Source organism: Phragmites australis, chromosome 8 (genome assembly GCF_958298935.1).
Source record: "Phragmites australis chromosome 8, lpPhrAust1.1, whole genome shotgun sequence".
Taxonomy (NCBI): domain Eukaryota; kingdom Viridiplantae; phylum Streptophyta; class Magnoliopsida; order Poales; family Poaceae; genus Phragmites; species Phragmites australis.
In genome coordinates, this window is record NC_084928.1 from 33355255 (window position 1) to 33382389 (window position 27135).

General features: G+C 42.0%; 2 protein-coding genes across 3 annotated transcripts; both read left to right on the forward strand.

Moving 5' to 3' along the window:
- The first annotated feature begins 6151 nt into the window (after positions 1-6151).
- On the forward strand, positions 6152-9214 carry LOC133925979 (AP2-like ethylene-responsive transcription factor AIL5). The gene is made up of 9 exons (XM_062371713.1): positions 6152-6345; positions 6482-6764; positions 7078-7160; positions 7305-7313; positions 7420-7508; positions 7613-7686; positions 7859-7909; positions 8152-8228; positions 8397-9214. The coding sequence occupies exons 1-9, from the start codon at positions 6228-6230 to the stop codon at positions 9005-9007; spliced, it is 1395 nt and encodes a 464-aa protein (XP_062227697.1). The 5' UTR covers positions 6152-6227; the 3' UTR covers positions 9008-9214.
- A 12020-nt stretch (positions 9215-21234) lies between these two features.
- On the forward strand, positions 21235-26779 carry LOC133925980 (uncharacterized). Of its 2 annotated transcripts, XM_062371715.1 has the most exons (10): positions 21235-21713; positions 23107-23156; positions 23317-23426; positions 23810-23935; positions 24014-24092; positions 24956-25085; positions 25182-25441; positions 25547-25643; positions 25733-25802; positions 26274-26779. In XM_062371715.1, the coding sequence occupies exons 1-10, from the start codon at positions 21452-21454 to the stop codon at positions 26497-26499; spliced, it is 1410 nt and encodes a 469-aa protein (XP_062227699.1). In that variant the 5' UTR covers positions 21235-21451; the 3' UTR covers positions 26500-26779. The 2 variants fall into 2 exon arrangements, with proteins under 2 accessions (XP_062227699.1, XP_062227698.1); XM_062371714.1 differs by having other exon boundaries at positions 23810-24092; positions 26274-26776.
- The last annotated feature ends 356 nt before the right edge of the window (positions 26780-27135 follow it).

Here is a 27135-nt window from a genome sequence, read left to right on the forward strand (position 1 = left end):
TTGGCCATTATGTCATGTGGCACAGGCATGACATATTGTTTGGTGAAGACATAGATGAGTTTAGGTCTAGTTTGGAGTCATCGGATTCACCCAGAAGATCTTCGCCTCCACCATCATTGCCTTCATAGCCACCCAGAAGATCTCCGCCTCCTCTATCATCAACTCCATGGCCAGCAAGAAGATCTCCAACCCCTTTGCCGCCGCCACTTGTCCCGCTTCGGAAGCGATAGCACCTGCACAATCTCATAAGTCCATGTCATCTCAAAAATTGATTTTGTCACAGCAGCGAGCAGCAGCTAAGAAGCGACAAACAACATCTAAGAAGCCGTCATCTCATGTGCCTTATGATAAAACTGATGAGGAAACCAGAAGGGAAGTGAACGTCAATATCATTGCATACTTCAAACGTATCGAGCCAGAGAAGAGTGTTATCGATCCAACAACGATTGCCAAGTTTCTTCAGAATTTGTCCAGGTCTGTGGATCCACCGCTAAAATCTAATTATGCGTGTATCATAGGTAAAAACAGTTGAGGAAGATGTCGTGCGAGAAGGTTAAAAAAATGGCGTTAGAACAACAGGAAGAATTAGAAGAACTTTCTAATTGAGGCCAAAATGACAAAAGAAGCATTTGATGTCAAGTCTAAGGTTGAAAAGGCAAAAATTAGATGGCAATTTAAGCTTGGCAAACCATTAGTCGAGTCACTATCAGAGCTAACAACCTAAATACAGAGATTCTATGCATGTTACATTCAATAGTCGAAGGCCGGTAGACAATTGTTCACGTTCAAATACAATCATAGTGATTTCCTCCACGGGGATGGCGAAGTCTGGAATCATTTCGATGAAATGTTTCAACTGTACCGACAAGACGCCTTTGATGTTCAAATCATAAATATGTTATATGTATAATTTATAGTATATATTTTTGTACTCTTAGAATAAATATCTTAACTTCTTGTGTATGTATAATAGAGATACATACATGTGGACGAAAGAGCGTCACTGAAGTAGGATTCCTCGACCCAATAAAAATAAATCAGACGATGGTCGTCACCAAGCCGCGAGAAACTGAGGACTATGCATTTGATTTTATTCTTACGTACCAATTTAAGAGATACATATTTTTACCTTACAACTTTAGATACGTGTTTCCCCCATGTTTGTTCTACTCTTTTTTAGCATAATAATATTAAGACTTAGGACTAATTATCTACGATGATATATGTGCAATTTTTACTATATCCTCTTTGTCATCCAATCTGATTTTAGTAGTATCGTTATCCTCGACGCAAGAAGAAATCTAGTAGCCTAATACTAACCTGTTATAGACTTATTATAAAGATAAATTAATCATTTTATTAATGTTTTAGTAAACTTTAAATTGATTGAATTAAATATAGTTAAGGAGAATTCCCTCACTGCTATTGAAAAAAGTTTGTGTTCCCTCTCTGGTCTGTGCCATTGAAAAAATTCATCTTCCTTATTTGCCATCTATTTTTATCCTTTTTGCCCTCCTTTCCACTACGTGACGCTGCCGGTAGGACTCCCGTCAAAAAAAGAAAAACATCGTACATAGCTACTGTTCATAGGGTGCAGTGGACTTCTGTTCTTAAAAATCAGTGCTCTTCTTTTCCAAAAATCCTAGAACTTTTATTAAGTATTTCATAATCCATGTTCAACATATTTTAATTAGATTAGCCTAAGAAACCTGTGTAGAATATAAATTAAAATTCTAAAAAAACTATTTTTATAAATTCCAATAATTGTTAGGGCATCAAATAAAATCTGAAAAATCTGAAAAAAAATTCACCAATGTTCTTCTTATGTGATAGATTAATTTCTAAAATTATTTCTATCCCTATGATATATGGTAAAAAAAAAAGTGAGTTCCGTTATAATGCTATGTTTATATACAATGATAAAAATGCATATAAATAGAGTATTACAAATGAACTCACTTTTTCACCATATAATATAAGACTAAAAATAACTTTAGAAATTATTCTATCATATAAGAAGAATATTAGTGATTTTTCCCAAACTTTTGTGATTTTATTTGAGGCCAAAAAATTGTTAGAATTTATAAAAGTAGAATTTTTAAGAATTTTAATTTAAATTCTAAACATGATTTTTTTAGTAAATCTAATTGAAATAAGTTACATATGGATTATGAAACACATAAAAAAGTTACAGGGAGGAACGTAAGGTTACGCCATACAAACAGTACCCATTTAACTGTAACTGTGTACAGTGATTTTCGACGGGAATTCTACCGGCAGCAAAAAAGATAAAACCGATGTCAAATAAGGTTGATGAAAATTTTCAATGGTAGTGAGGGATGATGAACTTTTTTCAATGCAGTGAGGGAATTCTTCTATCTAATTACTATCAATAATTACATATATACAGGAATACATGTGCCACGTGAAGAGGAATAGATGTTATTTTCCGTATCATAAGGAATAGGAAGTCATAACCAAATTTTCTTGTAGGCTTTAGACCCATGGCAATAATTTATATGGCTATTATGTATGTAACCTCGTATATGGATTCATCTAAAATAATTATAGTAGTATTACTAATGCTTAGTTAAGTGATATACATATTGATGATTAATTTTCAGTTCTTACTCGTGTTTAAATAGATTGATTTCTTTAATTTTGGTAATTGCAAGACCTTGAGCTAGAAACAGGTATCCTAATACCTCAAAGAATCAACGCACTTCGGGAATAACTCTGTGAGTTCATCAATGACGAAATCATTTCAGAGACCAGTCAATACCATAATTTCAAATGGTGATGTTCGAATGTCGTCCCTTCACCTATCTCATGGAATTTGTTACTTGATTCTTCAAAAGGTAAAAAACGTAGTTCAGGGTCATTGGTAAACAAAAATAATTGAATGACATCGTTTCTTACATTTTTGTTGCATACTTCTGGTTATGAACTTTTGATGCAAGCTTGTATTAATTATGATCTCTAGTCAATGATATGTGAATTAATATAGTTATGCATGCATGAATCAGATGAGATGTGAATGAATTATGTATGTGTGTGATATTATATGTACTTAGATGATTATATGTGGATGTAAAACTTGAATGCATATTTATCTTGCTATATATGATGTATATGATATTATTTGTGTTGTTGTCGGTAACAATGGAAGGGGCCATCAATGCCGACTCATGACAAAAAATCAACATTAATACGGAGACTATCAGTACCTGCTTGTACTCCAAACTGGTACTAATAGTCTAAGTATAAGTGTCAGTTTCTTGTTATAAATCGGTATTGATAGTCTGGGTATCAATACTGGTTTCTTATTATAAACCGGTACTGATACTTATTATCAGTGCCGGTTTAAAAATTAGCACTGATAGTCTATGATTATTAGTATCGGTTGAAGAACTGTCACTGATGATGTTTTTAAATCGGCACTGATAACTATTTTTTTAATAATGAAAAAGAGAAAATAAAAGAAAGAAGAGGAGAAGGAAGAAGATGAGAAGAGTGACCGCTGGTTATAGTAGTTTCATAGAGCCTGCCCAAGAGGGGTGCATGGGAGTGTCCAGCAAAATTGAAGCTAGCACAAGGTGACGGTAAACTGAACGGGTATGAGGGCACGATGCATCGAGAGAAATAGCCTAATCCCCAACAAGGAAGAGGCTCAATATTCTTGAAAACCACTAGTTGGGGCTCCAAGGGATTGCATGAGGATCTAGCAAAAAACAAAGCTAACGAGATGGTACACCGCTTCAAACAGGCATGAGGGTATCCTCCATGCAAATTCCCAACAAGGAAGCGGCTCAATATTCTTGAAAACCATTAATTTTTTTGACAAATCCTAATACAACATGTACACATTCATACTACCACACGTGCGTACTCACACATCATCTACAGAAGACCGAAGATGTAGAGCTTGAAAATTAACGAAATCATCATATGTACTTTGTTGTCAACAGGTAGATCTCCTACCACTAAAAAAAAATTACACATTGATAAAAACTATTAACGGAGTATAATCAATTAATGCTTCAAAAATCAGTGTGTTAAAAACGCTATTGTCCAATGGCCGCCTAGGTAGATACCTAGCCCGCCTAATGTGCAACTAAGAGCTAGGAGCCATATATCCTGCCATCCTGCTGCTCGTCTAAGCCGGCCCTAGCTTTTGACACACTGGTTAGAAACAAATTTTCGAAAAGATAGAAAGCATCATAATCTGGTTAGTTTTCTTTGTATTCCGAGAATAAAGTTGTCACTAGCAAACTTCATTTCGCTAGACCAGAACTTTGCCAGATGCGTTTAGTAGAAAGCAATACTACTATGCTACTAGTTCACTTCAGGGTAATAAACCTTCCTAGAAAAAATCAACACATGGTAAATATTTTCGTCACCAGTGCTGCGAGCCTATGAATGTAGGTCAAAGGGCTAAGTATATGGTAAAGGATAAGTAAATCTGATTGCTATGATAAGGTAGGATTAATTTTCATTTTATATATAGGATTGTTTAATATTCAAACTACTATATACTTTATATAAATAGCTTATAAAGTTTAATACAAATCACCTATAATTATCATAGTATATTCATATTTCTATATGGTATAGAGCCGGCACGCTCCTGAGTCATCGTCTCCACAGCTTCCACGGTACCACCCCTGTGAGATGATGTAATCTTCATGATCTCTTCTAGGGGCAGCGCAACCCGTAGTTTAGTGTTCGTGTCGTTGATCCAAATATCGGCTACCACCAATTAGAGTTTTTTCAATCATCTTCAGATTCAGTTTTCTCTATTTTTTCGATCATAGATTGGTGTTGTGTCGCCCTGCCGACCCATTGACGTTCCTCGCCTCCAGACTTCACCGCCTCATCTTCGACCTCTCTAGCGCCTCCTTTCATCTGATGACGTCGTGGCTGAACGCAACGCGCTCCTTGACATGGCCCTCATCAGCGGCTTTCCGAGCGTGTCGTCCATCATCGTCGTCACGTTGGATCACCGTCGCTGGCTCGTCGTCCACAAGCATGAGCCTGTCACACTACTGAAAACAAGTTTGTCGTTGCATCACCCATATATCATGGCTACAGCGCCGACGCTTGTGATCACGCCATTATCGTCGGGGTCGCTGTCTCTCGAAGCATTGACTCCACTCCATGCTGCTCGTCTTTGTCACCACGCCAGCTATCGCTCCAAGTTAGCGTCTTCCTCCAACACCTCCAGACCACCACCGTCACCCCCATCGAGGCCACCGTCGCCGCCAGTCGAGATCCTCAAACGGATCAACCTGATTTTGTGCACGCTTGTGCTCGTGTTAGTGCTTTAGGCCTACATCCTTCTCCACAATTATGACCATGATCTCGCTCACGGCTACCTTAGTAAACATAGGGCTATCATCATCTTGAGCAAATCGTTGTCTTCTACTCCAGTTTAAGCGTCTGCATTGCTCATGCTATGACTACAGGGAAATTAGAGTATATGGTAAATGATCTATAAGAATATAGTTGTTATGGTAAGGTATGATTAGTTTATAACTTATTTTTAGAATTATTTAAGATTCAAATCACCATCTACTCTATGTAAATAGCTTACTAGACTCGATACAAACTTTATATAATTATCCCGTATATTCATATTTCTCGAAAAAGTAATCTAGTTCAGATCATCTCGAATATAGAACTCCTACCACTCCACGGGTTTAGCGTAGAGGGCAAACAAAAAGGTAGCGCATGCGGGGGAACAGCGGCCTCCATTTCGGTCAAGGAGACCGCCCTTACGACCCCATGAAACGCCTCCACGTTGTCGCCATTACTACTCTCATACTCCCCCGCCCCCCCCCCCCCCCTCCTCTTTGGATTCTCAAAACGAGGCTACACTTAAACTATTCACTCTTGCTCTTATCCCTAAATCACTCGCTTTAATTACTCCAACTCTTCTTGGCCCGTGTGCTCTCTCTCTCTCTCTCTCTCTCTCTCTCTCTGAGTTTTGGACGTATTCCAGCCTCAATCTACGTTCTCAAATGCAAACAGTGCATTTTAAACGGGACAGCTGAGAGTGCTTGTAGGCCTCCTGATGAGTGTGCAGCATATTCACCTTCTCTATATATATACCACACACATAAGTATTCTCTCATTCTTCTCCTAGGCACAAGTCTACATCAACAGCTGTAGCTTACATTCCTTGCACTCCCTATCATAAGCTCATTCACTGGTCAAGGCAGGCCACCATGGACATGGACATGAGCTCGACTTATCCTCACAATTGGCTCTCCTTCTCCCTCTCCAACAACTACCACCATGGCCTCCTTGAGGCCTTCTCCAACTCGTCCTCCGCTCCTCCACTTGGTAGGATTAATTACCACGGACGCCATTCATCTAGTACCAACTGCCAATGCAAGAAGCTAGACATGCATGCTGAGTGCACTACGGGGGCGTTGTTACTATATGTAGTACTCATATTTCCATGTTCTTTGATATGTAGGAGAGGAGAGCGCCGTGGAGGAGTCGCCGAAGATGGAGGACTTCCTGGGCGGTGTCGGCGGCACGGATGCCCCGCCGCCGCCGGCTGCAGAGGATCAGCTTGTATGCGGCGAGCTGGGTAGCATCGCCGCCGGGTTCCTGCGCCGCTACCCGACGCCCGGGACGGTGGAGAACCCCGGTGCGGTGACCGTCGCAATGGCGACGGACGTGGCGGGGTCCGATCAGGCGAGGAGGCCCGCCGAGACGTTCGGGCAGCGCACATCCATCTATCGCGGTGTGACTAGGTATGTGCCCACAAGCATGCATCGGGTTCTTTAGCCCAAGCGTGATACTTCTTCTATTTCTATAGTGCTATCTAGCGAGTCTCTAGTGTTTCAATGAGATGTTCAAGTAGAAGCACTGCTTGTTAGGGCGGCACTTAATTTTACTTGACATTCATGGCGATGGGCTCAAGCTTAAGGTATCTGAAACTACATTTTGTTCAAGTTTTTGTTGATTTCGTGTTGTTTGGATTCAAGGTTTTTGTTCCGTGCTATATATTTGGATTCAAGTTTTTGTTAATTTGGTTTTGCTTTGGATATTTGGCAAATGCCTCAGGCACCGGTGGACAGGGAGATACGAGGCGCACCTGTGGGACAACAGCTGCCGCCGGGAAGGCCAAAGCCGCAAAGGCCGCCAAGGTATGTGCATGCATGTCACAGACTTGTCCAAGAAACCTGCAAAAGCATGTACATATACTCCGATCACTAACATTATTTCCCCCTTTTTTTCAACTTTCTCTTGGTGGTGATGCATCGGTTGATCGGTGCCACTTCATCTATCAGTCTACTTAGGTATGTCAACTGCCACACCCAGTTTCAGCTTCACCTACATTTGGTTCATTATTAAGAAAAAAAGAAGCCTTTTGAAACTAACTGTGAAAATGGGGAAAACATGTAGGAGGTTATGATAAGGAGGAAAAGGCGGCGAGAGCTTACGACCTCGCCGCGCTGAAGTACTGGGGGCCAACCACCACGACGAATTTCCCGGTAAGAGCACAAGTAGTCAATTTAGCTATTCCAAATGCATGCATGGTGTAGATTCATTTGCTGACTGCTGATGAGGCGTGCTTGCGCACCTGAATCCATGGTAGGTGTCCAACTACGAGAAGGAGCTGGAGGAGATGAGGTCGATGACGCGTCAGGAGTTCATCGCGTCGCTGCGCAGGTGAGTAGCATCCCCAGGTCACTCGCATGCGTAGGACAGGAATCACCGACGCATCCTTTTCCACGTACACACCTCGCCGTACGCGTGCATGCACGAACAGTTGCATCTGCTTGCATTGCTTTCCTTGGGTCTCACATGTTGACCTCTTTGTGTGTTCCTACCCTCTTGTCAGGAAGAGCAGCGGCTTCTCACGAGGCGCCTCCATCTACAGAGGAGTCACAAGGTAGGAATATTTCATGAGTCTTAACCGAATTTGCAGTTTAAACAATGGAGTAGCAGCATGCCAGCATATAGAGCCTTTCTTTGGTCAATTTTTTTTTAGAAAATACAGTAAGAGAAACCCTACTATGAAATTGGTGAGAACCAACGCTCTAGCGGGCTCGAACACAGGTGGCACCGGCACAACAACAGCTTCTTCTTTGGTCAAATCTTTGTAACAATAGATTTTTTTTATATATCTGACAGGCATCATCAGCACGGCCGGTGGCAGGCGAGGATCGGCCGGGTGGCCGGAAACAAGGACCTGTACTTGGGCACGTTTAGTAAGTGTTCTTGCCTAAACACTGGAATTTGAATCCTTATGCACCCACTAGCCCAAAGGGCTTGCTGTACATGAGCTGATTTTTAAGTTGATCCATGAGAACCAAAACCGCTGAGATGGCTGACAAAACATATTCAATTCTAAATTTCTAACTGCTCGTGCACTACAGGCACCCAGGAGGAGGCAGCTGAGGCGTACGACATCGCGGCCATCAAGTTCCGCGGGCTCAACGCCGTGACCAACTTCGACATGAGCCGCTACGACGTCGAGAGCATCCTCAACAGCGACCTGCCGGTCGGGGGCGCGGCGGCCAGCCGCGCCTCCAAATTCCCCCTGGACTCGCTGCCACCAGCGAACGCCGGTGCAATAATCACAGTGGCGGCGTCGCAGGACATGCCGCCCTCCGAGAAGGACTACTGGTCTCTACTCGCCCTCCACTATCAGCAGCAGCAGCAGCAACAGCAGTTTCCAGCTTCTGCATTTGAGGCCTACGGCTCCGGCGTGAACGTGGACTTCACAATGGGCACAGGTAGCCACAATGGCAGCAACAGCAGCAGCGGTGTCATGTGGGGTACTACTACTGGTGCAATGGGACACCAAGACAGCAGCGACAACAAGCAGAGCAACAGCTATGCCAGCAACATTTCTTATGCTGCCGCTGCTGCTATGGTCTCAGGCTCAGCTGGCTATGAGAGCTCCACCGGCAACAATGGCACCTGGGTTACGAGTAACACGAGCACGGCTCCCCACTACTACAACTATCTGTTTGGAATGGAGTAGGTGAACTGACTAGCTAGTTAGCTGAAGTGAGGTGATAGGCCTAGGAAGCTAGGACTGACATGGAACTGATCAAAATCTTGGCTGCTGCATATGCCATGTATGAATGTGATGCATCCTTCTGATATTCTTAATATTCTCTGGCATAGTTCTGTAGCAGAGATCTCATGTACCATCAGCATCTCTAAATTCTAATTCAAGCTCATTTTTAGTTACTTGGTCAGCTACTGTATGTGCATTTGAACAATATAGCATTGTCCATAAAAACATTTAAAATTTGCCAGGTGAGTAACATCAAGATTTAGGAGATAAACAGAAGCAAAATCTTGGAACAGATGAATGTGTGCATTGTAATTTGAAACATTGTTGTTCCCGTAGCCTTATCCGATTAGCTAATACCATGATGCCTTGAACTCCCTCCGTCCAATTATACAGGGTGTGCATATGTTTGGAAAACTCGACCTTTGTATATTTTGACAACCACATAATAAAATGGTAACTTTAATGTATATTATCCGAGGCTCCTTGTGTTCGTAATCAGTGCTGATTGGGTCAGTTCTGGTATGTGACTTTTGTTCGTGAATGGTCAGTTTTGCATGATTTCCTGTAATCGAGCGATTTTAGTATATTTAGTGTCTACCAATTTCGCCATATCTCCATTTTCCTTTTATTTGGAACCAAGATTCCTCGTGTAATTTCATCCGTCTCTTATTTTACTTTTGGGTCATTAAATTTATTATCTGTTATAAATCTCCATATGGTAGCTCCCTGTGCCATGGCAAGAAAAAGGAAATGTTACTCTATTTATTGCCTACCATGGTCATGGCATGTGTCAATGTGTGCCAAGTATAGTCTACTATGCTTATTGCATTTGTTAAGTGTTACATTCTAAACTCTTCCAACAAAATATCTCAAGTCGACACACGCGGGTGAAAAGAGTGGGAGAGGGGAGGATACAAGGAGAGCAACCCACTTTTGGATCTAGAATTTAAAGGGACACAAATTTGGATGATTTTGAGGGGAGAAAACATTCGTTTGCTTTTTTATACATTTCGTGTGCTCAAGAAAAATACTGTCACAAGGGTACGGGAGTTGGAAAATAACTCCAAAATAAAAGGGCAGGGGCAACTTTCGTCTAAAATGAAACTGCAGGGGAGTTGAAAAATAACTCTAAAATGAAAATACCATCGAGGTACTCCAAGAAAAAGTTGGTACGGGAAACTTTCGGAAAGAGAAATTTTAGGAAATGGCAAAGTCGACCCTACCGTTTTGTTTTAATTAAAAAAAATCATGGTAAAAAAGGTTTGAAATCCGTAAACTAAACAAACAAGGTGCCTAGCCTGGTGGCAAGCTAGTCCTCCAGGGTACTGGGCATCATGGGTTTGAATAGTACTTCCGGCTGAGATTTTCACGAAAATTTACACGGCATGGCGCTTGAACCCAGTTGCCAACTTGCCATCCCGTGAATATGTACAAACTTTCTAGTATGACAAAACACGTCTATCTGTTTATCTGTTTCAAATATTTTTTCTGAAAGGACAGTAAGAGAATTGCTGATTTTTTTTATAGAAAAAGAGAATTAATTTAGTTTATATAAAAAATTGGATAAAAAATCTCACAACTCCGAGACGACAATACGGCCTCGAAACATAACGACGCCCACTCCAAAAGCACAACCAAAAAATAGATAACTCCAACCCAACCCAACTCGCACACTAACCGACCAAATGATAGCTCACACATAACTCGGATGGCGGAGCTCAGCTCTCACACCACACCTGTCAAGCTCACCAGATGGCAGCGCGTCGCTTCAAAGGAGCGCGCATTGAAACAAAACGTTGTTGAGAAGCGCTAAACCAGAATGAAAAGCCGTCATGAAACGAGAACGTAGGGGAAGACATAAAGAAGTCGGTGATTCAAACCAAACCCAACCAAGCCGCCAAAAAGCCGCCGACCACCGTAGCGCAAGAACAGGACCGCCACAGCAACGCCTCCAAGGAGGATGCGAAGTCAAGATGCCGTCGTCGCCCGTCTGGTTTCCCGAACCAGGTTTTCACCCAGAAGGTCTAGGGGAGGGGAGTGGAGAGACGCCCTGACAACGCCTGCAAGGAGGAGAACAGCGTTTGAGGGTGTCACTGTCATCGAAACCGGCCAAAAGCTAGGCAAAGCTTTCGCCAGCGGCTCCCACAACCCGCCCCTCGCGCACAGCCAGCCCGCGCAAGGGCTAAAACCCAAGCAACAACACTTCCGCCACCTCATAGCCGCGTCACCCCATGGTTATCCTAGTGTCACGAAGCTCATCACGAGCCCAACCTGCAGAAAGAGGAGGAGGTCGGATAAGGGGAGGAGCAACACAAACGCCAAGAGCTAGCAGCTGCACAGGGAGTCAGCAGGATAGCCGCCCATAGAGTCCACAAGACAGAGAGGAAAAGGAGTTATCTTGACAACGCCTCCAAGGAGGTGAGTGGTGCCCGGAGGTGTCACCATTGTCCGCGTCAGAGGGAATCCGAGCAGGGCTTTTGCCCGAAACCTCCACACCCCCAGACAAGATAGCGACCATCACCACCACACACAAACGCCGCCCCAAGCCACCCCATGTCGTTGATCTAGGGAAGGGAACAGACCCAGTAAGGGGAGGAGACCAATAGCACTAGGAGGCTAGGGGCGGGCACCACGAGGCGGGGAGGACCGATTGCCGTAGCCCTGTAGGGCACCGAAGAGGAGCTGCAGCCGGGGCCAGGAGCAGCCCCAAGGCCACCCAAGACCAGCCGGCCCGTCGACCACCAGTCAACGGCATAAGGCTACCCCCGCACGGATCTGGACATCCACCGCAGATCAACGGCAAAAAAAACCGTTGTCGACAGCCACGAGACAAACACAAGAGGGGCAGGGAACATCGGCGAGTGGATGGCCGAACCCACGAAGAAGGTAGCACTGGCAGCCATCGCGACCGAGCCATCGAAGCGGGAGAATGCGAGCGCAACAGAGCTGTCGATGGAGACCACGCAACGGCAGAGCGTGACGAGCCCGCAAGACAGGGAGCAAGACCGTGAGCCGACGAAACAGACGTGAGCAGGGCGCGAGTAGTTACCACAACCGCTCCAGACCCACGAAGCCGCCACCCAACGCCACCTCCACCGGCGAAGCGACCAAGGGCAAGCGACGAAGGAAGCCCCCACACGGGGCAAGCACGCCGCCGGACTGACCTGAAACCAGCCGGGAGCACACACATGGTCACCCACCCATCGACCACCATAGATCCACGACAAGCAGGCTGCAAGGACACATAACCGACTGACAGAAGACCCGATCCGACCAATCTAAGGTGGAGACCGACGAGAGCACCACAGCACGACAAGACCCAACCAGCGAGGGAGGAGAACGGAGGGGAGAGGAGAAAGAAAGGGAATAAAGAGGGGAAGGGGGGCACCGCCACCAGGGCAGAACGCTAGTGGCGGTGGCAGCCCGGCCTAGCAAGGTGCAGCGAGTCGCCCCAAGGTCTGTTTCAAATATTGATAGTACTTTCTTATAGCTTTCTTCATGCTAAATTTTTCAAATTGATCAAACTGTCTGAATGAATTTCAGAGCTACATTTTCAAAATATACGAATCTCGTATGGATTACAACTTGATTACAACAAATGCAAGTAAGGGCAAATCTATCTTTTTCTCTCCTCAAAAAGCTGATCTCCGTCAGGACTAGACGGAAAATCTCACGGGTATGGTATATCACTACTATCATGTGCTTTGAGACGATATTTGACATAACCAACCCTTTGCAATGGTATTTTCTAGTTCATGCATATTTGGGATGATAGTGAGCAAAATAACTTATTATATTGGCTTTATATCTATAAATCATATCGTATTATGTGAGAAAACGATAGTCAAAGTTTCATTTTGAAGGTCATGCCAAAATAAAATACGCCATATGTACTTGGACCGAGGGGTACTAAATGTGCCTTGATGGTTACATGTTACAACACAAAGTCACAGTCTATAGAAGTACGGTGCAATATTGTAATAGTAGCAAATAGCAATATATCTCTACAGTAAAACTTTCAGATTTTTATACATTTAAAGAGTGAAGAGGAACTACCATAGTGCATTGGATTAAATGTGTAAAATAGCACATAGCACATATAGCTGATAAGAGTCTGGTGCAATATCTGGTTCGTGACTAACAAATAACAGTCCGACTCTACAAGATAGTAGCACAGAACTTTAAGAATTTCATGTAAAAATGTAAAGAAGCCCCAAATTTCATTTGTGTTAAAATAAGCAAGTATTACAGCAATCAGTACATGGAATAAAGTGAAGAGCTCCACATGGGATCTAGGACAAGCACTCCACAACTATAATCCGCCAACTCTAGCTAGTTTTCAAGATTCTTACTGGGATTGCACACATTTGTAGACTATCTAGTTCATGAGGCACCTAAAACTACTACTTAATTCGCTCCTTTTGATAAGCTTGCTGGAGGGTCTGTTGCATGAAGACGCAACACAGAGTTCAGATCACCTCTCTGTCTTTCTCTCTAAGCAGTTGACCGGTCAAAAAATGAGGCAGTGAGTATCGAACTAATGTACGAACACTTCGTCTTTGTTTCACCTTTGCACCCATTGGACCAAACTATCTTGCTCACAACTATCAATGAACTGGAAACCACGCTGCTTCACTTATGGATATAGGTTTTCCTTTTATGTACCTGTCCCCTCTCACTAACACAAATCCTAGCATATCTCTCTTGGCTTACTAGACACAAAAGCTCTTTCAATGGACACAGGGACAACAGGACAATCCATTGACTAAGTAGCATACTTCAAACAGTGGTTTCCAGAGGTAAAGTGAAGATGAAGAAAAGGGAATTTACTGGCAACTTCTTGACGCGTGTAGAAGTGAACCAGATTATACTAGTAAATTATCTCCGCCCATACCGGTGTGCGCTACAACTTGCAACGGTGCACAGAATTATTTACAGAGTGGCGTAAATCCAAAGGGCTAATTATAGTTTCTAACAGCCACACGTAGGCACCCGTTACAAGGAGCCATGGAGAATTATATCAACGATAGCATGATATAGTGTGGACCAAGGTGCGTTAGGGTAGTTAAAAGCACGTTAGAGTTATTTGATGCAAGTTGGTGGAATGTGTTTGTCAATACTGTGAGTCCTAAATAGCTACCGGCAATCCACAAATGTGTATTCTTACATAGAGCATAAAATCAGTGAAACTCGTAAATTAGTAAGCATTTCTAACATGATGCTTTACATGCTACTCAACCTCAGACTCAGATCAACATGGAAACAGACCTTGCATTATTTATAAAGTGAAGTTTGACCAACTGGCAGCAGACAACAAGACAATTAATGGCTATTTGCTAAATATACTTTAGGATGTCTTTTTTCGACATAACAGATTCACACCCTGAAGATTCTCTCATGAGGGCAATAGCTTTTGTGTTCACACTCCATAAATTAAGGCAGGTGATCCCTTTTAGCTAAGAAAAAAGATGATCGCCAAAGTGGGCCATTAGTCAAATACAGCACTGTAAAAAGGTGCTTCTTTTGGTAGTATGTGGGGAGCCTTTCCCTTGGTTTTAGAAAGAGTTGTTTATTTGCCCCTTTTTGTCATGTTTCACATTTGAAAGTTATGTCGGACCAGCATTTCATTTGAGTTGCTATCCAACCATCATACAGGATGTACCAAAATGAACATATGCACCAAAATTTTAGGAGATTGAAAATATTGGACTGCTATGTTAATAAGCCCAGAGTTTGTTTCATTGGTGTTCTGTAGTTCACATGAAAAAACCAATGCAAGTATAAATGATGGAAGCCTATTAGTTTGTGGAATGGGACAGGAAAATAAATTATGAATTATTAGCAGACTGCATATAATATAACCAGGAAATCAAGCATAACTTCTCAGTGTGCATAAGAGAGAAGCCAAATAAAATGCACTTCCAAACCATGTGACAACTTGTAGTAGATCCATTATTATGCTGGTGTTACCTTTCCATGCTAGCACCAGGAAGTGAGCGAAAGATACACACTCCTTAATCATCGATGATCACGTGCCTGATGAAGACAAATTAGTATAGTTGATTAAGCAGCTAATTAACTATGAAGTTTGATTCACTAGAAGAATCTTAGACAAAGAGTAATGCTGCGTGATTTGTTATTAACCATGCAGTATGCCCTACACATTTAGAATAGAAAATGGCGACTATGCAGACTAAAATTAGAGATCAAAGGTATTACTGTTTCAGCTACATGTATCATTTCCTTCAAACAATTATGTGCATCACAGAGTGGTAAGTGAGTGTTAGAAATAACACTGATGATATCATTGATTAATTGGATTCAATAGAAGAAAATTTTGAACTTACCAAGCTGTAGGTCACATCATTTGACAAAATAAACTATCCAACCCAAAATGCCTGGCAAGCCAAAGCCACTCTTACATAATGCTGGTCTCACTATTTTGCAGAAAACCTATGCCCATTATGACAACAGAATTTTGATCGTAATTTGGTAGCAGCTAATAAGAAACATTCATTAATGGATGAGATATATTATGCACTGTCTATATATGTGCAAATGAAAGAATTTGACATCCTGTCGATGGTGTTATTGAAAAACTGAATTAGTCTGACATATTGTTGCACCATTGTTCAACTCACTGACTCAACAAATTTACACAAGTGTGATCAGTATATACAGTTCAAAGCATGACTGTTTGGGGCTTAGTTCACTTTCTATATCAGATAACAATATGCAGTTTGATTGATAGAGAGTCTAGTCATTTCATCATATGGATTCAGCTAATTCAATTGCAGATTCAGGTGGGCAATTATTAATTGTGTAGAAGCTCAGGATAGTCATGAGGAGGTCTCCAGAAGAACTAAAACCCAACGGTGGGTAATGGACCAGTGAAAGGTGAACAACCCAGCCATGATATGTGAACATGCAAACCTGAATATGTGCACATTGGTTGACAACAGGCCTGCATCTGATTCGATCATATATGGTGAAATGTTTCTCTATGACATATGTTTTGACCCAATGCTCTCTGCTGGAAAAGAATCCTCGGAGTCTAAAATTTGGATACAATTGTGTACATTCAGAAGAGCAGTAAACTAGTTACCAGACAAGGAACCATAAGAAAGATAGCCTAACAAAAAACAAAGCAATAATAGTATGTTGAGAGATTTTCTTAGTTTCTTTATAAAAAAAAGATGTGGTAAACTTACTATAAGTTGAAGATGTAAAAAACAAAAGATGTTAATAAACACCCGCAACAGCACTGAGCCACTGACTCAGAAGAAGTCCTAGCCTTCTAGGAATAATGGAATTCTGGAATGCAAATGGTCCCTTCACTAACGGTATCAATATAGAAGAATTAGCAAGAGATAATAAATATTACATCATAATGTGCCAAAGTTAAAAAAAGACAGTTTACATTATCTATAAATGTAATATTAATGAAAAGCACGCACACCTTTTGTGTGTTCAAAAAAATGTGTGCCCTTTTTTATATTATTTTAAGGTTCAACTTTCTACACTTCTAGATTCTCTGTAGCCAATAATCAGATGCAGAGGATGTGGTTAAGCATAAAACATAGCCTACACTAAGTAGATATACAACAACAACAACAACAAAGCCTTTCAGTCCCAAACAAGTTGGGGTAGGTTAGAGATGAAACCCATAAGATCTTGAAAGTCTAGTTATGGCTCTGGCACGTGGATAGCTAACTTCCACGCACCCCTGTCCATGACTAGTTCTTTGGTGATATTCCAGTCTTTCAAATCCCTCTTTACAGACTCCTCCCATGTCAAGTTTGGTCTACCTCGACCTCTCTTGACATTATCCGCACGCTTTATTCTTCCGCTATGTACAGGCGCTTCTGAGGGCCTGCGTTGTATATGCCCAAACCATCTCAAACGATGTTGGACAAGCTTCTCTTCAATTGGTGCTACACCAACTCTATCACGTATGTCATCATTCCGAACCCGATCCTTTCTTGTGTGGCCACACATCCATCTCAGCATGCGCATCTCCGCTACACTCAACCGTTGGACATGTCGCCTTTTAGTTGGCCAACTAAGTAGATATACATATGAAATATAAGCAGAGGCTAGAAAAATATATGCAGGGAGCGGCTAGCGCATAAGAGAAGTTACGTGGATAAGACACAGACAGTATTTAGTAGTTACCACCGCATTCAAGTGGAATGCACTTACTACCTGCACATATGAACATACAGGGAGAGCCCTCAACTAAATTAACTGTCACCAGTCACCAAGATCCGGACATAGGGAAAAGATTGGCAAATGAAACAACTGACAACATTTCACGTGAAGCCATCATTTCACCAATTAAAAGACTTACTTACAGATAGCAGATTTGTGCCACCAGCGGCATGTGGCTCAGATATTGCTATAATTACCTACCTGTAATTCCTCATTATTCTAGGATAAAGTAAAAAAAATGTTCTGCTGCTTAACTTAGAGCACAGTTTTCTGCTTAACCAGATAGAACCAAAATTACACAAGTTATACCGTGAGAAAAGTTCGGACATATTCTGCTGCGAGGCTGCTTCCCATGATGCCAAGGGAAATGAAGAAACAACCAAAAAACTTCAGTCAATGAAAAGAAGGTGCTCAGATGCTCCCTTAAGTATCTAGTGGAAAGTTGGACCTTCCATCAAGTGAAGACTAAAAGATTGATCTTGTTCCCTAGATGCCAGATTGCCAGTACTTCTGATCCCCTCTGACTTCTAAAATCATGGTCTTATCAAACACATGATATATTGCTTGCATGCTCCTGGAACTCTGAATATTTACCAGTGTATGAGCATTTTCCTTTTCATAGCAAATCATGTTCATCCCTAAATTGCTGGGCTTCGTTGATGAATGTGATGTGCATCCTACTAACTCACCGCTGAAAATGCACATACAGGGTGGTCATTACTATTGAAAGTACTCAGCAATTTCTACATCCTTAGGAGATGCGCCATGTAGCACTGGAATTACTTTCCTGCTCCAGCATGGAGGCACACGTGCGCTACATTATAGCAGCTGGATTAGTTCGAATGTTCATCAAAATCGATCCCAACTGTAACGAACTTCGCCATCTAAACCAGCATCCTGAGCCGTTTACTGACGATAAAAGCATTAGCCCCTCGTGATCACCAGAGCTGACAAGCGTACACAATTGCTTACCTAAACCCTAAACCGCATCGCAATCACAAACCCTAGAAATCTACGGGCCCCGCTCCTCCCTCGATCATCGATGCGGAATAGCATTGGTTTGCCAAAAACATGATGAAAATTTCACGAACTACCAACCCCTTCCCCAGCTATTTTTGCTTGCTTCAGCCAATCTGATCGGACTACCGTAAGAGAGAGATGCGGAGGAGGATTCCGGCGAACCTTGTCGAAATTGGGGTCGATTGGCGCGCGGGAATCTCGTAGACTGGAGGCGAGGCGGGGGCCGCGCCCGCGCCGCGTCGAGGCGAAGGCCTCCGAAGCCAAAGGCGAGAACGAGAGTGATCCAGTCTGTCCGTAAGCCCGTTTGGAAGGCGCGTTCCTGAAATCCAATCAGGCCGTTGGGAGGCGTAGTCGTCTTGGTCTCAATCAAACCATAGTGACGTGTTTGGTTTGTGGTAGCATTTCAGCAACATAAGGTGTCATTGTTGTCCGTATGGGATTTTGAACGTACGTAGATTGAGAGGATATGGACTGAGAGAATTATATTAGTTTAAAAGAATAGTGTTTGATTAGTTATTTTTATTTGAATTGGTTTATGTGAGTTTTTTTTTTTAGGATGATCGAATCTGAGGTTATATGAGCGAATATAAAAGTTAATATTATGATTGATTGTTTATACGAAGATGATTTATGATATTGATGAGTGAGTCTGTCTGCACGAGCAAATACAACAGCTTGTATCCGCTGGGTCAATCAAGCTTTTCTCTCGGTCCAAGCTACGGGTGTATATTTGTATTTATCGAACCAGATTAAAATAGTATATGAAAACAACTAAACACACTTCCCAATAAGATTGTATACATCCAACGGACTAGAATACTCCCATGTCGGTAACTAATCAGCTCCATAATGCAGCCCGATGTGCTATTACACACTTTTTTTTTAGCTGAAAAAAAAAGTAGATGCTCATGCTTTTCTGTAGAATGTTCCAAAAAATTATTTTTCATAAATACTTTTTTGAATCCATAGGTATACAAGACACCTCGATATATTCAGCAAACACCTCATTGCACTGTTAGTGGTATTCGCATAACATGCTCCACCCGTGTGGATGGAGATTGCGCAGTTTATGGACGTTGCTTCAAAATTAGCAAGAGTTACACGCTGACAAAGAATCTCTCTAGGAGGAGGAGATTGCCCAGGAGTTTGTAAGATATTTGGAATTCTAAGGATTTGAACCCCAATCGCGCATTTTGAACAGGCCCCAAGTGTAATTTACATCAAACAAGTACCATAAACAAGTCCGCTATTGTTACTTTGTTAGGGGCGAACATGGAAGAGGCTAAGACGCTGCCTATGATAGAAGGGAAGCGGTTTGTGCCGTACGTGTAGATTTATGTGAATGTTATTCAATTAAGAAACCTATCCGGTTGCTTCCTTCTAAAATAGCACTGAATATAATGGAGTGGTCTTGAACCCACAAGAACGATGTTTTATGCAATTCACTTACTTTTATATGAACCACTTTGAGTAAAAAGCAAGTATGCTGAGCCAGAAATAGAAAACAAACAACAACTTCCTAACCACATCACGAGAGAAATCCTCACCATAATGCTATCCTGATGATACAGCTTCCTCGCCAAGCAGCCTTCTACGTCAGTCCTCTGGCGCAGCCAACTCCCTATAAGTGCTTGATCGACAGGAAAAATATCACAAAGTTCATCTAGACATGGAACAAGAAAGACAACACCTGCAAAACAAAACCTGCATATGCATCTCCAACTAGCCCATACGTTGGAAACCGAAGCACATTTAGCAATATCCATACCACCACTGCACCACATCACCAAAGTTAACCGTTTACAAAACATTTCTAGCAGAACTTGTCCCATTTTGATCAAGAACATGCAGCATCGGCTTATCTGACAGTCTTGATAGATCAGTTACTCTCCTCTCTTCACTACTAAACAGAATACTTCTACTATCCATACGATGGAGAGAAACAAAGACAGCATGAAGCAATGGAACATCGAGAAACTTCTTTAGTCTTAGTTTATCTATAGACTAAAGCTAAAGAGTACTGATATGAACACACTAGCCTATCTATACCGAGAAAGGCAACTCCATATGGAGATATAAATACACGAGCTATCTCAATCATCCATCCTTCCCGTCTAATACTCATTCATTTATTGATTCTTTTACCTAACATGTGTTTTTTTCACCTGCCTCACTAGTACAAACTTCAATAACAACGAACCATCCTTACAAACTATACTTACCCTAGAGTAATGTAATTTTTCCTTCCTGGTACAGAGAACACGAAGCCCAACAAGACTCTAGTCCAGCCTGCCATGAAGTCCAGGTCATCTAGTGGGCACACTTGCTGCAGGCGCTGCTGGTGCACACATCTGGGTGTGCCACTCCCGCTAAATCTGTACAGTGACTCTCTTCCTCTTGGAGATGCAGTCACACCATTGTCTGCTGCAGGCCTCCACCGCACGTCGAACAGCTGTCCGTAGCACAGGATGCATGTTTGGTCTCTCTCTGCACTTGGATCGAATTCGTTTGGGTCAGAGTTACTTGCGGCACGCAGTGTCCTGTAACATGTAGAAAGATTAGTTATGAAAACAAAAACGAGAATTCCCATTTTACCCTAGCTCATTTTTAAACTTTTTCGACCCAAGCAGCCAGAAATGATAATTCTAGGAATCGATATTGAATTAGGGAAAACCATCCAGAAGTGAGAGGGGAAACGATTTTAAGCCCTTCTAATCGTTTCTGAGTTTTTTCCGTTTTAAACCGAAAATCACCGCCGGTAATTTTCAATCATCCCTATCCCCATAAAGCCACACAAGCCTAGCTAGGCGCACGATCTCTCAACCTTCTCACTCTGTCACGCCTCATGCACCAAACTCTCTGTCATGGCCTCCCCTCAACTTGCCCCTCCAAACCCTAGGGTGGCTAACAATCCAGTGGGACCCTCGAGATAAACGTTGGGCGCGTGGAACGAGCATGCAACCTTCGGACCGGAAGACAGCCGGACCGTCACCAGATTCACCACCACCCATCCGCGGCGGGAAGGCCCCCAAATTTGGATCATTTTAAAACCGCCCCGCCCCCAAATTTACCACCTACCAAACGAGCGACGCAGATCCCGGCTCGGTTTCGTCTATTTCTTCCTTCCTTCCCTCCACTCCGCCCCCTGCTCCCGCCACCGTACGCGTCTCCTCCATGGAGTCATCCGCCGCGGGAGGCGATCCCCGTCCCCTGCCGTCGGCGTCCGGCGGGGCCTCGCCTCCGGCTGCTCCCCCTCCGCCGCCGAGGGGGTGGATCGCGGGCCTCGTCTCCGGCGCCGGCCGGCTCCTTGCCGCCGTGCTCGGCCCCGAGTCCTCCGGCTCCACCGCGGGCGTGTCGGGCGGGGACTCGCCGTCTGCGTCGTGCTCGCCGGTCTCGCCCCGGCCTCCTGGCCCTCGTGGCGAGGGTTACAATTACGGTACAGCTACGCGACTCCTCGAATTCTGCTTTGGATTGGAGCTAACGCATTTCAGGCTGTGGGTGCCGCATTGCCGCCGCCACCGAGGTCTCTAAATGCTCGCGCCGTGTTCCGCTGGTTTGATGCTGCATGTTGGGTAGAAATGGCGGTGCGATTGCCTTAATTTTCGTGAAAATTTCGGCCATTTTTGGCGTTTCGAATAGTCTGTGGTCGAATATTCGTTAGATAAAACAATTTATTTTAGCAATTGATATCGCTACGGTCATACGTTAAGAGTACATTGGATGCTTGCAGTCTCTTGCTTCGCATCTGCATAGGAGCCAAGGGTTGTTTCTTTATTATAGTTGTTTGGGTCATGCAGGCATGCAGATTACGTTGTTATTGTGCACCATCACGCTGTTAAAAGTCAATCCATGTTCATAAATACAAAAATGTTGTTGGATCGTGGACATAATAACACTGGCACTAAGCCACTATCTGGGTGAAAATGCTTCTTAAGCACCGCTTTATCCATATATTTTCCCTGTACCAAGCATATATTTGAACTGCATGTGGTATGTGGATACATACAAGCCTTCCCTATTCTTTGCCAACAAATAGGTGGGTCCTGGATGGTCATATGAGCATTCATAGTTTGGATCCGACATTTTGTGCAGTATTGACTATTGTAGCATTATGAGGCCCTCATTTATGACGGAATTCAAATTTCAAAATTTTAAACTGACATGTACTAAGACATAGGACTAGGAGCCCAGAAACTTAAGAGACGTCTCAATGTTTTTTTCTCCCTTATCAAATGTCACATTGATCGTCATAACCTAAACTGGGTGAGCACTAATATTTACATGCTGTGCCACATCAACAAGACTAGTCAATGGGCCAGTCAGACTGGAAACAATTAATGACTTCAGGGCTTGCTTGAACTTTGTAGCTAAGCTAATGGGATCTACCACCATTCCACCTTTCATATAATGTTAGATGCATAAATTATTTATCTTGTTGTCACATACTGTCCGAGCTGCACACATTCTGTGTTATGAATTATGATTGTTATTTTTTAGGAAAAAACCATGTGGTTTCTGAACAACCCAAAAAGAAAAGGATAACTTTAAATGCGTTTAATTTGTGAACTTATCTCAAATCAGTAGTGAAGGTTCTTTTTTTTCCTTTCATTTGTTATCTTTTGGAATATAATCATCTAAACCCTTCTTTTGGTGCTTGTCATTTGCTCAGTTTTGAGCAATATATCTTTCTTTTACCACTTAATCTATAAGGTTTCAGGAAACATCAGTGTTCTTGTGCTTGGTTTGTACTATTTATTCTTTTCTTGTAAATGGACTGTACAATTTTATTTATTTATCTGCCAATTCAGGCCCATGTGCTGTTTTTTCAGATCATGGTGATTCCCCAATCTTTCCCCTGAAAAATAATCAGTTAAACCAGGTATTCCCAGCCATTCTATTTATTACCTAACATATTATCCTCCCAGTAGTTACTAAACAAGCTCCTCTCACTGGGTTAGAAGACTAGGAGTAAGGCCTTAGTTATCTGAGCACTTCACAGTTCACACATTGAATTCATGTAGAATTACTTGTGATTTTAGGGTGAAAAGGAGACAGATCTGAAAGACTATGCTGGATCCCTAGCAATTGTCTCAGAGATTGAGCCAAAGGATGCCATAATGCAATTGCTTATGCAGGAGACTTATTCAAGGTATTACATTGTATATTTTATTTGCTTTCATTTTGTCCTTCTAGAAAGTATTGCTTGATTTGTATTTTTCTTTGTCATGTAAATAGTCTTTTTTAGTATGCATTTAAATATGAAATTTTATAGAATATATTTCAAACTCAAATAAACAATTGGTTTGCAGTGCTTCTCTTTTGTGTATATGAACTGTGCATTTTATTAGATGATAGCCATGAATTGTCTCCTGTGATAAAGCAACCAGAAGTTGTGAATGGGGCTGTTTTTTGTATTTTGTTAACATATTCTTTAATCCTGGACAAACTAATATTTGATAGTGGCTGTGCGTAAAAAAATATAGACTTTGTTACCAATAGGACATAATTTCTGTTCTTTAATTTTAATATCAGGTCTGAGTACAGCAAGTTCATAAAGATAATTCAAGAACGAGTTTTGGACTCAGATTCAGGTGACGTTGATGTTGGCGGGTTTGCTCTTCCAAGTGCTCGGAAGGCTGGTAGACAAGCAGTTGATGGGTATTCTTCATTTAGTCCAAATGAATCCTCACCTGCAACTTCAAGTCTTCTGATCCATGGCCATGGTTTTGATAATAGTGCTGCTGCGGGCACAATTCCAAAATTAACCCATACCAACGAAAGCCCTTCCATCCACAATGCTAACAACATTCAGCCTGTGAGTGCTCTTTGCTTGTAGAAATTTAGTTTGTTTTGATGCATGCTAACTCCAGCCCATCTGACTTCATCGGTCATCCTTTTCTGTTCTACTGGTCAGCATGCTAATGCGCCATTCTTCTGGTTAGAGTATTAAGCTATTAATCATGACTTCATGTTCTATTGCTGCTCAAATGCACACCACTGCAATATGTTTTGTTGACCAGTTGGCGTGGTGAACAATACCCTGGAAGTAGTAAATTCTCAGGAGTCTTAGTCTTCGCTCTTTCCCAGCAAATGTTTCTTTGAGGTGGCCTTCCAATATTCTATTAATCATAAATGCACCCCTAAAGTAGCATAAAATATTAGTTCCCAATTTCTAGTTCAGTTATTGACCTTAAATTTGGCATCGGCCTTTTGTAAAGTTTACATTGACCTAGCTTGTTATAGTTTTGTCCATAGACATGCATTATTAGCTTTCTTGGTTCAAAACTTGTCTCCAATCTCATAACAATTACTCACTAAGATGTCCAGACTGAAATACAATAATTTTCCCCCGTGAACATGCATAAATTATTAATTGTATTACCTCAATCCAGTCTCAAGCACCTATGTACATATTGTAGCTGTTGGTTGTATGCATTACTATTTGTATTTTTATGTATTCAAGGCACATTTAGTGTTGTGTTATTTCTGTTGGAAGCTGGATCAATTGAATTTTCTTATCACTAGAAATGATTTTTTTAAGAATACTAAAAATGAATTTAACTCGATAAGTATCTTTTGGATCTTACAATCACCAGATTTACTGATATTCTTTGGTTCTTCCTTAAAGTTCTAAAACTCTGGAATGGCAGAAACTTATTTCTGTACATTTAACTGCAGGTTCTCAAACGAAATTACTCTGTTAGAGAGGATGCTTATGAGGAGGTTCGAAGAGTCAGGCCAAAGATCAATGGAAATCCATTGAACATTTCAAAATTCAAGCAAGTTGGTATTATTCGAAATCATCCAGGTAGAGATTAATCTCTTTAGCAATTCTTTGCAAAGGATCACTAAGCCCCACTAACATTTTCATTTTGCTTACATCTACAACTTTTTTTCTTGTCAGCTGCAAATTCACGTGAAGAGCTCACTGCCAAGAATCTGAATGCTTCCATAAATGAAAATAAACTATCACCAGATGTTCTCGGAGCCAATAATTTAACATATCCTAACATCATTTCAAAAGTTGAAAGTGCTGATGAAATACTAGATGGCCCCAATAAACCTTCAACTGTACCTCCACAGCCATTTGATTCCAGTTCCCCGCAAGCTGGTAGAGACAGAAAAAATTATGACACTACAATACTTAATCGGTGCTCTAGTCAGGTACTGGTACCCACTGCGCCCACGATTTGCTGGGTGTCTTTCTTTCACATCAGTCAAATAAAAGCGTGCCAACCTCTTCTGACATGGAGATAACTTTTATCATAGGACCTGAAGAAAGGCTTTCCTTTGAAGGTGGAACCTGTGAATGTTTTTATTCCTTTCGAGCAGCAGATGATGGACTTATCACACCAGAAGCAAGAGCGTATGTTGTCATCATTGAAATGTTTCCTCGCTGTTCATATGAGTTTGACACCTTAACATCATCTGATTTTTCTTGTTGCTCATGACCAGATGCTGTCTGTGACGATTCATGCTCTCTCTCAAAATTAATGTTGAAGGAGGATATTGAGGCTGCACCCAGGTAATCATACCACTATTTCTGTTATTCCGTGCAAGAGTGTGCGACTATTTGATAAAAGTTATCTCCATGTAAATTAACGTACTTCTTGTGGTGGCTGTGCTTTGTCATCAGAACTTGGAATATTTTATTCGCGCTAGATCAGTCTGAATTGAATTTAGGATCAAAATGTCATGACAACTTATGCGCGTGGTTGCTATATAGGATAATGTTGCCAATGTTACTTATACCTTGTATTTACAGTTCAAGATCATATATTTTTGGAGAATATGTGCCTCCTTTATGATGAGCTGTCATCATTGATCACTTAATATCAAACAGTTGCAAGTTCTAGTGAACACCTGTAGGGCACATCAAACGTACTATACCATATTATGCTCAAGATTTTTTTTCTGTAGCTGTCAGGTTTGATTTATGTGTTTAAGGTAAAAGTAATAACTATGCCATTAAAGTAATGTGCCATGTCTATTTCAGCCTGCCGATGGGCGTTCGAATACAAAATGGTTCCAAGAACCGCAGAAGAAGGCAACCCAACTCGCAAAAGGTTACCCCAACCTCAACAAGGTCACCTGCCAAGGGCTCACCTCAAAAGAACAACGACGGCGTAGTCAAATCAGAGATCGACTTGCTAGAGCAGGAACCAGAGTTGGGCGCCATTCCGGTGAAGAGACCTGTTGGGAGGCCAAGGAAGGCGAGGTAACTTCGATGTCCTTGGTTGTAAATGATCTACTTGTGTAAACTAGGAATGAGCCTAGCGCAGGTGATTAGAGCACCCCTGCTACTTAGGTTTGAGTTCTGTTCGACTTGAATTCGTGTGCCTTTCTTGGTATTCTTTAGTACCGATCTTAACTTATGGGGCTTCTGAAGAACCTGGAAGGTCACAATACAACTAGAGAATTGCTGTATGCATGTGTTCATTTTTCCCCAGAAATATGTGTGTTCAGTTGGTATGTGTAATTACTAATTATTATGTATTTAAAGGATTAAAGGAAAATAAAACAACCCCATGTCATTGGGTTAATTAATTCTTTGTCACTTTAGCAGATTGCACATTTTCAAAAGATGCTCACTTGAGATGGTGTGCCAAAATACCGTTGTGCCCATAAAAACTTGTAGGGCCGGATGTGCTCGTCAGCGGTGACCGTGAATGAGTTGGGCTGCATGAGCAAGAAGAGTGAGTTGGAGGTGGCCAAGTGGCACTTTTCATTTTTGGCATGTCGATGTGGACAATCATTGGAAAGTACCACTATGCCCTCTCTAGCCTTAACCTCCTCCTTTGGCTGTTGCTAGTTGGCTGCTCATGGGCTTCCTTTGCACGTGTAGGGCTGGATGTGGT

Bases quoted from the DNA above. Each gene is read 5' to 3' on its own strand.
- LOC133925980 (XM_062371714.1), top strand. From the start codon at position 21,452: ATGGAGTCATCCGCCGCGGGAGGCGATCCCCGTCCCCTGCCGTCGGCG. The intron at 23,157-23,316 runs GTATTCCCAGCC...TTGTGATTTTAG, and splicing joins AAAATAATCAGTTAAACCAG to GGTGAAAAGGAGACAGATCT. The intron at 25,803-26,273 runs GTAATCATACCA...TGTCTATTTCAG, and splicing joins GATATTGAGGCTGCACCCAG to CCTGCCGATGGGCGTTCGAA.
- LOC133925979 (XM_062371713.1), top strand. From the start codon at position 6,228: ATGGACATGGACATGAGCTCGACTTATCCTCACAATTGGCTCTCCTTC. The intron at 6,346-6,481 runs GTAGGATTAATT...TTTGATATGTAG, and splicing joins GTCCTCCGCTCCTCCACTTG to GAGAGGAGAGCGCCGTGGAG. The intron at 8,229-8,396 runs GTAAGTGTTCTT...CGTGCACTACAG, and splicing joins CCTGTACTTGGGCACGTTTA to GCACCCAGGAGGAGGCAGCT.